The sequence below is a fragment of the Palaemon carinicauda genome, chromosome 12, assembly GCF_036898095.1.
Source record: "Palaemon carinicauda isolate YSFRI2023 chromosome 12, ASM3689809v2, whole genome shotgun sequence".
NCBI lineage: Eukaryota > Metazoa > Arthropoda > Malacostraca > Decapoda > Palaemonidae > Palaemon > Palaemon carinicauda.
In genome coordinates, this window is record NC_090736.1 from 6,308,227 (window position 1) to 6,323,226 (window position 15,000).

Consider the following 15,000-nt stretch of genomic DNA (forward strand, 5'->3'; position numbering starts at 1 on the left):
TTCATTCATTTTGGAACGAGAGATACCCGGTACGTTGTTGACGTGACCTTATTAAAACGTATACACTATTTACTTAATATTAGTTTTTTCGGTGGTTAGGGTGTTGCGACAGGGAGCACATAATAAAGTAATCCACGTATAGTTTAATAGATTATTGCATTCGATGGTGCATTCGTGCATAAAATGGGTGTTTGTTTTAATTCGCGTGTTTCTTCAATATTATTTTAGAAATTTTTCGCACACACACATACTCGCACAGACAGACAGGCAGAGAGACGCTCATTTATTATTATTATTATTGTTATTATTATTATTATTATTATTATTATTATTATTATTATTATTATTATTATTATTATCATTATTGTTGTTGTTGTTGTTGTTGTGATATATATATATATATATATATATATATATATATATATATATATATGCAGAAGAACTACAGGGAAAATGAAAATACGAAATATACGATTAAGTCCTGACTACTTTCGTGATACTTCTTCAGAGGACTGAAGAAGTATCACGAAACTAGTCAGGTCTTAATCGTATATTTCGTATTTTCATTTTCCCTGTGGTTCTTCTGCATCTGAGTATCACGTTTTCTTGTGATTTTTACGCACACATATATATATATATATATATATATATATATATATATATATATACTGTATATATATACAATATATATATATATATATATATATATATATATATATATATATATATATATATATATATACAGTATATATATACAATATATATAAATATATACTGTATATATATACAATATATATATATAAATATATATATATATATATATATATATATATATATATACATATATATATATATATATATATATATATATATATATACAGTATATATATTATAATGAAAATGATATATATATATATACATATATATATATATATATATATATATATATATATATATACAGTATATCTTTATTTATCTATATCTTTATCCCTACACATATATACATGTATATTTGATAAATAGGAGAAGAAAGAGTGGAATACTGTTTCAAGAAGGTTACAGGATTATAGATTCATGACAATTAGCGGGGCTTACACGGTCGAACGGTTCGTCGAACCCGGTTGTCGAACCTGCATGTCAAACGGTTCGAAGAGGTCGAGTCAGTCACAAATGCATAAGGTTTTGTGGACAATGAAGCCCCGCCCACAAGAGTCAGGCGAGAACAGATTTTCTTCGAACCGTTCGACAACCAAATACCCCGTTCACATGTTTGAACATCACTTCAAACACTTTTCTGGGGTTCGACAAACCGTTCGACCGTGTAAACCCGCCTTTAGGGTATGCCATCATCTAAGTAATAAATCCCTGTATTTTGCAATAAACATTTATATCAACCCATAAATGTTGATGTCAACATTGAAAATACATTATTGAAAAAAATGTTGATGTCAACATTGAAAATACATTATTGAAAAAAAAAATGAAGCATGTTCATATGAGCAATAATTTGTTTTCTTATAAACAAAGAAACGTATGTAAGAATTGATGGTTTATATGTATGCAATTTCGTGGATCTCTTTGAGGACAGTGCGTTCTGAGTTTCAAGGTGTCCTTATCAGGACACCAAACGTGCATGATAGGACTTCTATTATTTCCTAGTGTCACATGATGTCACACCTTCTCCTACCCCGTAACTCCGGGGTCACCAATGTGACGGGGTAGTAGAAGGTTGGGACTCAAAGGCAGGATGCAAGCAACTGAGTGAGTTTATTGTAGAGCACTCTCCTTTATGTACAAAATCTCAAAGCAACAGGAATTTTCATGTTAAAAAATTGACACTGTTACAGAGGAGAATAGCAGACATGTTTATTCTGGTTCTTTTTAGTGCGAAGGGAGAGCGAAGATACAAGTACAAAATGAACCATGTACCTACCGTGTGTCACATGATCGTACATAGTTCATTTTGTGCTTGTATCTTCGCTCTCCCTTCGCACTAAGAAGAACCAGAATAAACATGTCTGCTATTCTCTTCTGTAACAGTGTCAATTTTTGAACATGAAAATTCTTGGTGCTTTGAGATTTTGTATATGAAGGAGTAGTGGTGAGTGACTCAAAGGCAGGATGCAAGCAACTGAGTGAGTTTATTGTAGAACACTCTCCTTTATATACAAAATCTCAAAGCAACAGGAATTTTCATGTTAAAAAATTGACACTGTTACAGAGGAGAATAGCAGACATGTTTATTCTGGTTCTTTTTAGTGCGAAGGGAGAGCGAAGATACAAGTACAAAATGAACCATGTACCTACCGTGTGTCACATGATCGTACATAGTTCATTTTGTGCTTGTATCTTCGCTCTCCCTTCGCACTAAAAAGAACCAGAATAAACATGTCTGCTATTCTCCTCTGTAACAGTGTCAATTTTTGAACATGAAAAATCTTGGTGCTTTGAGATTTTGTATATGAAGGAGTAGTGGTGAGTGACTCAAAGGCAGGATGCAAGCAACTGAGTGAGTTTATTGTAGAACACTCTCCTTTATATACAAAATCTCAAAGCAACAGGAATTTTCATGTTGAAAAATTGACACTGTTACAGAGGAGAATAGCAGACATATTTATTCTGGTTCTGTTTAGTGTGAAGGGAGAGCGAAGATACAAGCACAAAATGAACTAAGTACGATCGAGTGACACACGGTTGGCACACTAGTCCAGAAGATCCTCAACTCACGAACACTCTACGTAAAACACTTGACTTACAAACATTCAGACATACAGACACATATCCAAATGAAAATAACAAAGATAAAGAAATACTATAATAACTAAGAAAGCAATATTATATCATTTGATTCAATAAACAAAATGAAATTTGTAATAACCCGAGATCTATTTCATATGAAACCTGACTATTTGTTGACTTTTGTATATGGAAATCATAGGCATGGGATTCGGGTTAGGCCACTGGTTAGGCCTGCCCTAGGCCAGAATGTAAGAAAATTCGACTTACGAACAGCTCTTTGGAACCGATTAAGTTTGTAAGTTAGGAATCTTCTCTACGTAAAGGTTAGATTGTTTGATTATTCGAAACAGAACAACACATATTATTATTATTATTATTATTAGTAGTAGTAGTAGTAGTAGTAGTAGTAGTAGTAGTACAGTGGTAACGTGTTTGCCTCGCATTCGCGTGGCAAGAGATCGATCCCCGCCCAGGGCCGTGAGTTTAAGCTGTTTACTGGGGAGGCTACTGCTGTGGTAGGGCACCACAGTGGGGGGTTGGGCTTGCCCGGCTGACGTTCTGGTGAGCATCTATTCTGGTGGAACTGGAACTGAAACCAGACACCTTAACCTTTAACCTTTATTATTATTATTATTGTTATTACTATTATTATTAGCTGAAAAAAGCAAGATGCTATAAGCCCAAGGGCTCCAACAAGGAAAAATAACCCAGTGAGGAAAGGAAACAAGGAAGTAAATAAACTACAAAAGAAGTGATAACAATGAAAATGAAATATTTTTTAAGATAATTAACAACATTAAATTAGATCTATCATAAATAAACTATAAAACTTTCAAAATAACAAGAGGAAGAGAAATAAGATAGAATAGTGTGCTCGAGTGTACCCTCAAGCAAGAAGTATAGAAGGTTGATACAAGACTTAATTAACCTTCATACTGTCAAAAATTAAATAAAAATCAAATTAAGATTAAAATTAAATTAAATAAAAAGTCGTTGCTATTGAATACAACCTATATGTACAAAGATATTAATCTTAATTAAAAATAAAAATATATGGAACAACTCTTTTTCGGCCCACCTCTTACCTACCACATTATGATTTTGAGTATTATTACAAAAAAAAAAAAAAAAAAAAAAAAAAAAAAAAAAATTGAAAATATATTCATCATCATCATCTCATCCTACCTATTGATGCAAAGGGCCTCGGTTAGATTTCGCCAGTCGTCTCTATCTTGAGCTTTTAAATCAATACTTCTCCATTCACGCTTCATAGTCCTTAGCCATGTAGGCCTGGGTCTTCCAACTCGTATAGTTCCTTGTGGAGCCCAATAAATGTTTGATGAAATAATCTCTCCTGGGCATTGCGAAGAGCATGACCCAACCATCTCCATCTACCTCTCATAATGATATAATCAATATGTGGCACTCGAGTAATCTCTCTTATAGTTTCATTTCTAATCCTTTCCTGCCATTTAACTCCCAATATTCTTTTGAAGGCTTTATTCTCAAATCTACTAAATATGTTGGAGATTGTTCTATTGTCATACCATGGCTCATGTCCATAGAGTAACACAGATCTCACTAAACTGATATGTAGCCTGATTTTTATATGCAATTTCAAACGATTTGGTTTCAAAATTTTATTTAACCTAGCTATTTTCTGATTTTTTTTTCCAATCTTTCGTTAAACTTCAATTCTAAAGACGCTAGGAACTATTCAATTCTGATCCCAGGCCCCTTGTTTATTGGAACCGCAATTCAGATCAGATCAGATTCACGTTGAGGCTTCGCCTTTGCAACGGCACCTCTGTCTTTAATTTTGTGTGTTCCTTATTTTCACTAGTTTTTCTCTATTCATCCACATTTGTTGTAGTACAATTTTCTTATTTTTAACATTTTCTTCACAAAAAAAGGAATTTTCCAACTGTTTGTGCACTATCTTCTTCGTATGGTTGTTGGAGCTCAATTGCTTTTATTATTATATCACTAAACTGTGGACAATATAACATAAAGTGGTTAGCATTTTCTTCTACATCACAGAATACAGTTTATATATCCATCTTGGTGTCTGTTTTTTTTTTATATTTAAGCCCAGTATGTTTGTCCTTGCTTTGAATAATAAAATTGACGCAAATGTGTTGTCATACACTTCCTCCTCCTTGATTTCACTTTTCCAGTTTTTATACAGAATTAGACTTTCCTTGCACTCCATTTCACTCTTTCATTTGCTTGTGACCAATTCTCTTGCTCTCTTCTTTATGTCCTCTTTCGTACATCTCTTGACTTCTCTCATCGCCATCCCACATTCCTCAGCATACTTCTTCACATGCATCCACCACTTCCTCTCTTTTTCTTCCATATCATTGACTATTGCTGTTAGTAGGTCCTTTTCTCCCTTAAAAATGCTATTAAGGTACCTCAGCTTTCCATCCATTACCCATGTTTTCATAGCAGATGCTCCTACATCCCCTCTCAAGGCTACAATTGCTGTATTCTTTACACCCCCCGATATCCTTCTATACACTCCATTCTCAATTCTCTGCAACTTTTAATTACATTTGTTCAATATAATATAGAAGGTAGTGCTACACTTTTCCAGTATGTTTTCCCTATCAGTATTTTATTGCAACTTTTTTCTATGATTGAATGTGTAAGATTAGCTAGCTTTTGAGTCTTAACAATCATTTCACTTTTCTGTGTTTTGAACATGTTCCTACTATCATGTACCTTGATACCTAGGTATTTAATATTGCTTACTACTCTTATTCCCTCTATGTTATCTGGTTTCTCCTTCATATTATATATGAGTACGCTACTTTTATCTCTATTTATGTCTAAACCACACTGCTTTCCTATATCTATCACTTTCCTTATGTTCAATTCAGCATCCTCTATACTCTCAGCAAGCACTAGGAGATCATCAGCAAAAATAATACTACTAGCTTTATGATAATATCATTTTTAAAACCATTACCTTCCTTTTCTACTTGTTTTATAATCTGATAAGTAGTTAATGTGAACAATGTTGTAGAGCCAGTACAGCCTTGCTTTATTCCACTACTTACGCTTATTTTTTTTTTTTTTACTTTTCCCCTATGTCTAACGTAGTAGAGTCTCCCACATATACTTCAGCTATAGAGTTAATCATACTAGTATGTACTTTATATTGCTTTAATGTTTCAATCAGTGCTTCCCTTTTTATGGAATCAAAAGCCTTTTTGAAATCTAAAGAGGCAATTATGAGTTTTTCTTATTTTTGAAAGTTTATTCGACCATGTACTGTAAGATGAATATAATATCCTCAATCCTTCCTCCCTCTGTAAATCCCGCTTGACTATCCTCTATGGCAGGGTGGTCCATCCTTTTCCATACCAAGGGCCCCATTACCTGAAATCCTTGATGGCATGGGCCAAAAAACAAGATTAATATATTATAATTATAATTTCTGGTGCAGTAACTGAAGGGGAGCACCTTCCTCTAAGGGGGGAGGATTCATTTCATTTATGTAAAGGATTTTTTTGTTTACCAAGTACGTAGATGCACTTGAAGAGTTTACACACCTTGTCATAAGATTTTCCCCCATACTTATTTGTTTATGAATATTCTTTTTTTTACAAAAAAAAAAAAAAGTAAAAATTCAAAATTAAAAACGTATATAGTTCTGTTGATATTTAACTTCAAATCATAATTAAAGTACATATGATATACAAAAAGAAAAAAAAAAGATATAAACAACTCAGATACTAGTATTTAGTAATTATTTCTAATCATAAGATAAGAACAAAATAGAACCTTTCACAGTTCTATTCCTTTATAACTTGAAAATACTGTACAACCAAAATAAATCTACACACAACCACAACCATATATATATATATATATATATATATATATATATATATATATATATATATATATATATATATATTTATATATATATACATATATATAAGTATATATATATATATATATATATGTATATATATATATATATATATATATATATATATATATATATATATATATATATATATATATATATATATCTTTTCTCAAATTCCCAGTATAACCATTCAAGTTTTCAAAAAAAAAGAAAAAAAGAAATAAAAAGATGAGGAGTATGTTCCACTATTTCTGTTCAATTCATGACAAGAAGGGAAGTGTTAGACAGTTAGATCATCCTTGTTTTAAGCATTCACTAAAAGTTGCATCATTTTACGGAGAGAATCAATATTTCCTACTAACTGGAAAACATTCAGGAATTTTCCTTGTAGGTTCATGTGTAGAACGTTCATGGGGGCAGTCATTACTGTAAGAGTTGCTTGTGAGCAAAGAAAGTCTTTATCGTATTCTGAATGAGTAATATGCTGATTTTATAGAAATGGTAGTAGCACTCAGCCCCCTAACATATAACATAGTGGCAGGTCACTGTGCTCTGTGTTTAGGTTTTCCAGGAATGATATAAATTTTCTATGCCTAAGGAAATATTTCCGACTCGGATTAAGTTCACAATACTGACAATACTTGCCATGGCATCATTCATCTGCAATATTTTGCTTCATAAGTCCTCTTAGTGAATAATGGATTGCAGTGGGATGCAATGCGCTCCATTTTTCTTCAAAAGACCAGCTAACCCCACATTGCTGCCAACCATAGCTTCCGCACTATCAGTTATAATGCAAGGACACATTTTAAACCCTTCGTATTCATTGACCACGGATATGAGGGAAACACACACACACACACACACACACACACACACATATATATATATATATATATATATATATATACATATATATATATGTATATATATATATATATATATATATATATATATATATATATATATATATATATATATATATATATATATATCAGAACCTCTGCTATCATCATTCAATGACTGCATCTTGACAAGTTCTTCGTGCACCACAAAATCTTCGCCAATGTTGCCGGCAAATTCGAGTACCTGACTTGTGCCACGTACATCAGTGCTGTCATCTGAACCCAGTACACTTTCAATTTTTTTTACTACAAGGTACATTTTCTTCTGCAAACTCTTGTGCTATTTTACTGCACACTGTTTTATTAATTCTCCACCCATAAATCATTTTCTATTTCTTATAAGCACCAAAGTAACTTCGTACAAAGCAGTAAGACTAGCTGTTTGTGGTTTTCAGAAGTCATGTAGCCCATGGATTTTGCTGTTGATGTTTGCCCATCAAGATATTCAGTATACCACTTCGGGATTTTCCCGCAATTGAGCATACTTTTCTTTGTGCAATGTCTCACAATGCCTTTGAACATATTCCTTAACCCTTTTACCCCCAAAGGACGTACTGGTACGTTTCACAAAAGCCATCCCTTTACCCCCATGGACGTACCGGTACGTCCTTGCACAAAAATGCTATAAATTTTTTTTTTCTTCAGATTTTTGATAATTTTTTGAGAAAATTCAGGCATTTTCCAAGAGAATGAGACCCACCTGACCTCTCTATGACAAAAATTAAGTCTGTTCGAGCAATTTAAAAAAAAATATACTGCAAAATGTGCTGGGAAAAAAATAACCCCCATGGGTTAATTGTTGGAAATTTCCAAATACCCCGGGGGTAAAAGGGTCAAGAACAGAACCTACTTGGTGCCACAAAATATTTTTCTTTCCACTTCATATCATATGTTCTGTTCATATCAGAGCACTTTCATTTCTTACTTTGACTCAATATGGAAAGACGTTATGAACAATAGTGCTTAACTGCAAAACAGAGGCAAGCTGAAAACTATTCGAAACAGCAGGGGCTCCATCCCCATTCTATTTACGGGGTTTTCATTAACCTTGTTACATTTACATTTGTTATTATTATTATTATTATTATTATTATTATTATCATCATTATTATTATTATTCTATCTACCGTCAAAAGTAAAATAAACATTGGAATTGAACGCATGGTATGGAGAGAGAGAGAGAGAGAGAGAGAGAGAGAGAGAGAGAGAGAGAGAGAGAGAGAGAGAGAGAGAGAGAGAGAGAGAGAGAGTACTGAAATTCTACTGAAATGTGTGATTTTAATTTCATTTCATTATTCATCATTTTTTTATTTTGTTAGTATTCAGGAGGGATCATTTAGATCCAGTAAGGTTTCGACACATTAAATCATACTGCATAATTAGGTCAGTGTTGGAGAGCCACAAAAAATCCCCTCGCAGGCCACATTTGGCCCGCGGGCCTGTAGTTGGACCACCCTGTCTATGGCATTATTACTTTTTAGATGTCCTTCTATTTCATCCTTGATAAAAGCCATGTATATTTTATATCATACATTTGTGAGTGCTATTGGTCTCAATTCCTTTGCTGTTGGTTTGTTTTTCTTTTTTAACATTTTTGTTCTGGAGTCTTTCCAGCTTTTGGGTTTTTCCTTACTGGCTATTTCCTCTTTGTAGCAGTTCACTAGTGTATTCTTACACATATCACTTATCGTCATAGCTTTATAATAGTCTGGCTTTAGTCCATCTAGCCCAGCTGCTTTACCTTTCTTTAGGCGTTTTAGGAATTTTTCTAATTTACCTATATTCATTTCAGCGGCAGGCATGGGTTTAATTACTCCTTTGACATTCAATACAGCTTCATAATGCTCCCTTAAGTGTTCGGGTATACTACATTCATTTACTATTATGATGTCGTCTTCTCCTCTCAAATTATCCTGTTATTCACTTTCCTTCTCCTCATTCCAGATCTCTGATATTCTATTTTCGTGTGTATTGTAGACTGTTTTCCATAATTTTACTAATTCTTCTATCGCCTCTTCATCTGTTAGTTGATCTCCTCTATTTCCATATAATTTTATTGTCTTTCTTTTTTTTTCGTTGCTATTTCTTAATTTATTTATGTTTTTCCATAGTTTATTATTTTTATCATCTTTTATCTTCCTGGTCTTCTTTTTCTCATATAAAGTTATGCTATCTTTCACCAGTATTTGTACTTTTTTCTTCTTATGATTGTATTTTTCTTCTGATTGTGTTTTTAACCTAATATCTTATTCATTTATCTTTTTTCTATTAAGTTCCTTTCTTTTCTTAATATTTTTCCTTATTCCATCATCCGTTACCCTTCTTCTACTGTATATGTTTTAACCAAATGTTCTTGTTTCATTTCTGCCATTATTATGTTTAGCTCTTTAATCTTTTTTACTTCCTTGCCAACGAGTTTTCTCTCTATAGATTTCACATATTCGTCTATATCTTTTGTGTCATCGCTATAATATGTAATTTCTTCCCACTTCCCTTTATTGCAGTTATTTTCTCTATTTGTGTTTACTTCCAATTCTGTTATTAAGTTGTGATCTGATATGTCTAATACTATTTTACCTTCATCTATTTCCATACATTTAAATTGTTTATATAGCATATTATTTGCAAGAACAAAATCAATAGCACTATGCTGGTCTTGTCTATTCCACGTGTATAGTCCTGAGCACCTTTCATCTCCATTTAATAGTGTTAGGTTGTGGTTACCCATCCAATCTAGCACTATTTCCCCATTTCTGTTTACTTGTTGGTGTCCCAGAAATCCCACGTGGCCATTAAAATCCCCCAATACTAGTAAAGGAGTTGTTTCTGCTGCTTTCTGTATTAATCTTTCAATTCTTGATATCTTTTTTTATCTTCTTCTGTATTTCCTGCTGCGAAATATACCAGTATTATCAGAAATATTAAGTTATAAATTTTTCTCTTTACCATTATTGTATTGCTATGTTTTGTTTCTATTTCCTCACATTCTGCTTTCAATTCTTGATCTCTTTTTCTATCTTCTTCTGTATTTCCTGCTGCGAAATATACCAGTATTATCAGAAATATTAAGTTATAAATTTTTCTCTTTACCATTATTGTATTGTTATGTTTTGTTTCTATTTCCTCACATTCTGCTTTCAATTCTTGATCTCTTTTTCTATCTTCTTCTGTATTTCCTGCTGCGAAATATACCAGTATTATCAGAAATATTAAGTTGTAAATTTTGCTCTTTACCATTATTGTATTGTTATGTTTTGTTTCTATTTCCTCACATTCTGCTTTCAATTCTTGATCTCTTTTTCTATCTTCTTCTGTATTTCCTGCTGCGAAATATACCAGTATTATCAGAAATATTAAGTTATAAATTTTTCTCTTTACCATTATTGTATTGTTATGTTTTGTTTCTATTTCCTCACATTCTGCTTTCAATTCTTGATCTCTTTTTCTATCTTCTTCTGTATTTCCTGCTGCGAAATATACCAGTATTATCAGAAATATTAAGTTGTAAATTTTGCTCTTTACCATTATTGTATTGTTATGTTTTGTTTCTATTTCCTCACATTCTGCTTTCAATTCTTGATCTCTTTTTCTATCTTCTTCTGTATTTCCTGCTGCGAAATATACCAGTATTATCAGAAATATTAAGTTATAAATTTTTCTCTTTACCATTATTGTATTGTTATGTTTTGTTTCTATTTCCTCACATTCTGCTTTCAATTCTTGATCTCTTTTTCTATCTTCTTCTGTATTTCCTGCTGCGAAATATACCAGTATTATCAGAAATATTAAGTTGTAAATTTTGCTCTTTACCATTATTGTATTGTTATGTTTTGTTTCTATTTCCTCACATTCTGCTTTCAATTCTTGATCTCTTTTTCTATCTTCTTCTGTATTTCCTGCTGCGAAATATACCAGTATTATCAGAAATATTAAGTTGTAAATTTTTCTCTTTACCATTATTGTATTGTTATGTTTTGTTTCTATTTCCTCACATTCTGCTTTCAATTCTTGATCTCTTTTTCTATCTTCTTCTGTATTTCCTGCTGCGAAATATACCAGTATTATCAGAAATATTAAGTTGTAAATTTTGCTCTTTACCATTATTATATCGCTGTGTTTTGTTTCTATTTCCTCACATTCTGCTTTCAATTCTTGATCTCTTTTTCTATCTTCTTCTGTATTTCCTGCTGCGAAATATACCAGTATTATCAGAAATATTAAGTTGTAAATTTTGCTCTTTACCATTATTGTATTGTTATGTTTTGTTTCTATTTCCTCACATTCTGCTTTCAATTCTTGATCTCTTTTTCTATCTTCTTCTGTATTTCCTGCTGCGAAATATACCAGTATTATCAGAAATATTAAGTTGTAAATTTTGCTCTTTACCATTATTATATCGCTGTGTTTTGTTTCTATTTCCTCACATTCTGCTTTCAATTCTTGATCTCTTTTTCTATCTTCTTCTGTATTTCCTGCTGCGAAATATACCAGTATTATCAGAAATATTAAGTTGTAAATTTTGCTCTTTACCATTATTATATCGCTGTGTTTTGTTTCCAATTCCTCTGCTTTAGTGATATCGTTACTTTTAGAAATTAATATTAACCCACCACCCTTTTTGTCTTTAAATTCCTTTTTTTTTTTTTCTATCTTTGACAGACCTTTACTTAGTTGTGTTTTATCTATCTTCTGGTGCGTTTCTGTCAAACAAAATATATGAATTTTATTTGTGTTCATCTCGTTTTCTACTTCAATTAATTTCTGTTTGGTTAGTGCTTGAATACTTAACAGGCATATTTTTTTATACGGTGGCTAACTGTTTTGTCTAAATTTATACCTTTTCTACTTCGCTCTGCTTGCGTTTGCTTCTTGACGAAAATTGTCGTTTCTTACTATAGTCCATTTCTTTTAGCGAGGCAGATTTGCACCGACTCGCAGCGGTGCCCTTTTAGCTCGGAAAAGTTTCCTGATCGCTGATTGGTTAGAATTATCTTGTCCAAACAATCAGCGATCAGGAAACATTTCCGAGCTAAAAGGGCACGGCTGCGAGTCAGTGCAAATCTGCCTCGCTAAATAAAATTGACTATAGTTCTCCTCTCTTTATGTAGCCTACCACCCTTGCACTACATTTTCTTTTTTATCTCTCAATTCTTCTAACAACTTCCTTTCTTTCTCCCTTTCCTTAAAATTGAGGTCAGGTGCTATGAAAACATCTCTCAACTCCTCTTTTGTTGATATCCTGAGGTATTTTCCCTTTGCAACTATTCCCCATTTTTCCTTAGTGCTTTTAAGCTTAACTAGCAGGGGCCTTGGTTTTTTTCTTTGTTCCTGTCCCTCTTCCCTTGGTTTGCCTAACCTACCCACCTCTTCAATTACCCCATCGTTCATTCCTAACTCGCCATTAATCAAACTTCCACATATATCAAAATCATCTTTCAGTTTCTCATTACTATCATCTTTTTTACTTTCTTTTATGTTAATGTCACGGTGGATTTTTCTTTTCCTCCTGACATAAATTTTCGTTATTCATCAAAAGTGAACTTGACATTCGACGTGTAAGAGAGAGAGGCGTGATCCTTATCTAGTTTTATTCAGTTCAAAATGTTGTACACTGTTCCATAATTTGATCTTCCAGACTGAGTCCAAGATCACAGATCTCCCAGACTGATTCATGATCACAGGTCTCCAAGACTGGTTCCCTGTAATTATTACAGTTATTTAATTTTCTTATTCTTCAAATAATAATGCCTACCTCTAAAAGCTTTGTAATAACAAAGAAAAAAAAATAAGTTTCAAAACAAAATTACAGGACACTTCTATTTAATAATTTTACAATAATATGAAACAATAGTTTTCAATTTTCCTAAAGAACAAATAATATATGTGAAAATAGAGGAGGTTACCTTCAAGGTTTAAGAGGCAAAGGATATCTTACAAGGTTAAGCGAGGTAAATTAGGCTAATATGCTCTTTAACGCAATATAGCATAGGCTAGGCCTCCTCAAACCTCTTTAAAAATACCCTACTCAAGGTTTATAGGCAATTCTAGGCTAGGCTATAGAAGGTTTCTGTGGCCACTGTGTCTAGGTTAGGGAGGGTATAGGAGGACATAGGTTAACTCATATACCTAACGACATTGAATAATTTTTATAGCCTAAACTATTTTCCAAAGGAAATATAACTATTCAATTGATAAGAAAAATATCTGGTGGGGTTTCAGAAACAATTGTATAGCCCAATCTAAGATCGTAAACTATGGAATTTTCTATGGGAGAGAGGGAAAGGGGGAGTCCCGAGGTGTCCTACAGGTCGGCTACTTCGTGACGCCCTCTTGGCATTGAAAATAAATTTACATATAAGGAACCATTACTTTTCGTACAGTCAATATGGTTTTCAGGAAAACGACGAGGTCTTAATGTTACTAACATGTTCACATCCCCCTTTTTTTTAAAAAGAAAAGAATGTATCATACTCAAGTGAATAAATAGGGTGTCTTGTAAAATGATGCAACACGACCACGAGGGTGTATGCAAACTTTATCGGGCATTGGCAAGCCACTGCATCTGTAAGGACACCGCTCCCTTCGTCGTCCAGAAAATCAACAAACTATTTATTTATTTGAATTCTCCTTTCGCCACACCGTGGTTTCCCATGTATATGTATTCCGCTCTATCAGAGCTACATTTTGACATATGTATCATTTCATTACATGTTTCTGTTAACTCATAATTCGTATATTTGTAAGTGTAAGAAAACACATATATTTTGGCGGGCAATTCAATCTGATTTGGCGCCAGCGCCATCCTACCTTTCCGTCCGCACCTTGTAATATACTCCCATGCACATTTGAATAAAGTATCAGTTGATCTTGGTGACGCTTGTCTCACTGTCCTTACAGAACCACACATCACATAAATCACATTCGATCTCTTCTTCGTTCGATCTTACCGGTTTTTGCATCATCCGCTGTCGTTTGGACCAGCCATGCTTTCTTCTTGTTCAGAGTCGCTTGAATATTCTTCCTCACCTTCTCCCCCTTTCACTTTATTCTTTTCTCACACACACCCACTGCACCTTTTACTGATTCTCTCTTAGGTACCATGTTTAGTATCTTTTGGACTTGCGTATGTTATTCTAAAGGCTTTTTTTAATTAATAGAACACACAATCACGCTTCTATCTTCGTCCTCTTTCAAATCGATTAATTTCGGTAAAGTTGTATTGTATTACAGGTTAATTTTGTTGGTGTGATTTTAAACACATTCTATATATAGTTACATTACTTCAATAAGTCTAGTATGATAACTAACTGGAAAATTCCCTTTGTCCATCGATAATACATAGGCTCCCACATACGTAAAAATCATACGATTATCTTGAGTCGAAATAAAAAAATAATACAATGAAATAAAAAAAAAAAAAAAGCACTACGTTACTAAAATACTATAGTTTATTCTCAAACTCCAATGATTCAA

General features: G+C 32.9%; 2 protein-coding genes across 2 annotated transcripts in view; one reads left to right on the plus strand and one right to left on the minus strand.

The window, feature by feature from the left end:
* Positions 1-15,000, plus strand: part of LOC137651188 (acetyl-coenzyme A synthetase 2-like, mitochondrial) — a 119,801-nt gene that overhangs the window by 50,922 nt on the left and 53,879 nt on the right. The window lies entirely within an intron of this gene.
* Positions 10,369-15,000, minus strand: part of LOC137650470 (uncharacterized) — a 33,029-nt gene continuing 28,397 nt past the window's right edge. The window contains exons 3-12 of the mRNA XM_068383695.1: positions 11,808-12,002; positions 11,520-11,714; positions 11,376-11,426; positions 11,232-11,282; positions 11,088-11,138; positions 10,944-10,994; positions 10,800-10,850; positions 10,656-10,706; positions 10,512-10,562; positions 10,369-10,418 (exon numbers count right to left, since the gene is read on the minus strand). Coding sequence (XP_068239796.1) covers positions 10,369-10,418; positions 10,512-10,562; positions 10,656-10,706; positions 10,800-10,850; positions 10,944-10,994; positions 11,088-11,138; positions 11,232-11,282; positions 11,376-11,426; positions 11,520-11,714; positions 11,808-12,002 — 797 coding nt within the window. The remainder of the gene's footprint in view (positions 10,419-10,511; positions 10,563-10,655; positions 10,707-10,799; positions 10,851-10,943; positions 10,995-11,087; positions 11,139-11,231; positions 11,283-11,375; positions 11,427-11,519; positions 11,715-11,807; positions 12,003-15,000) is intronic.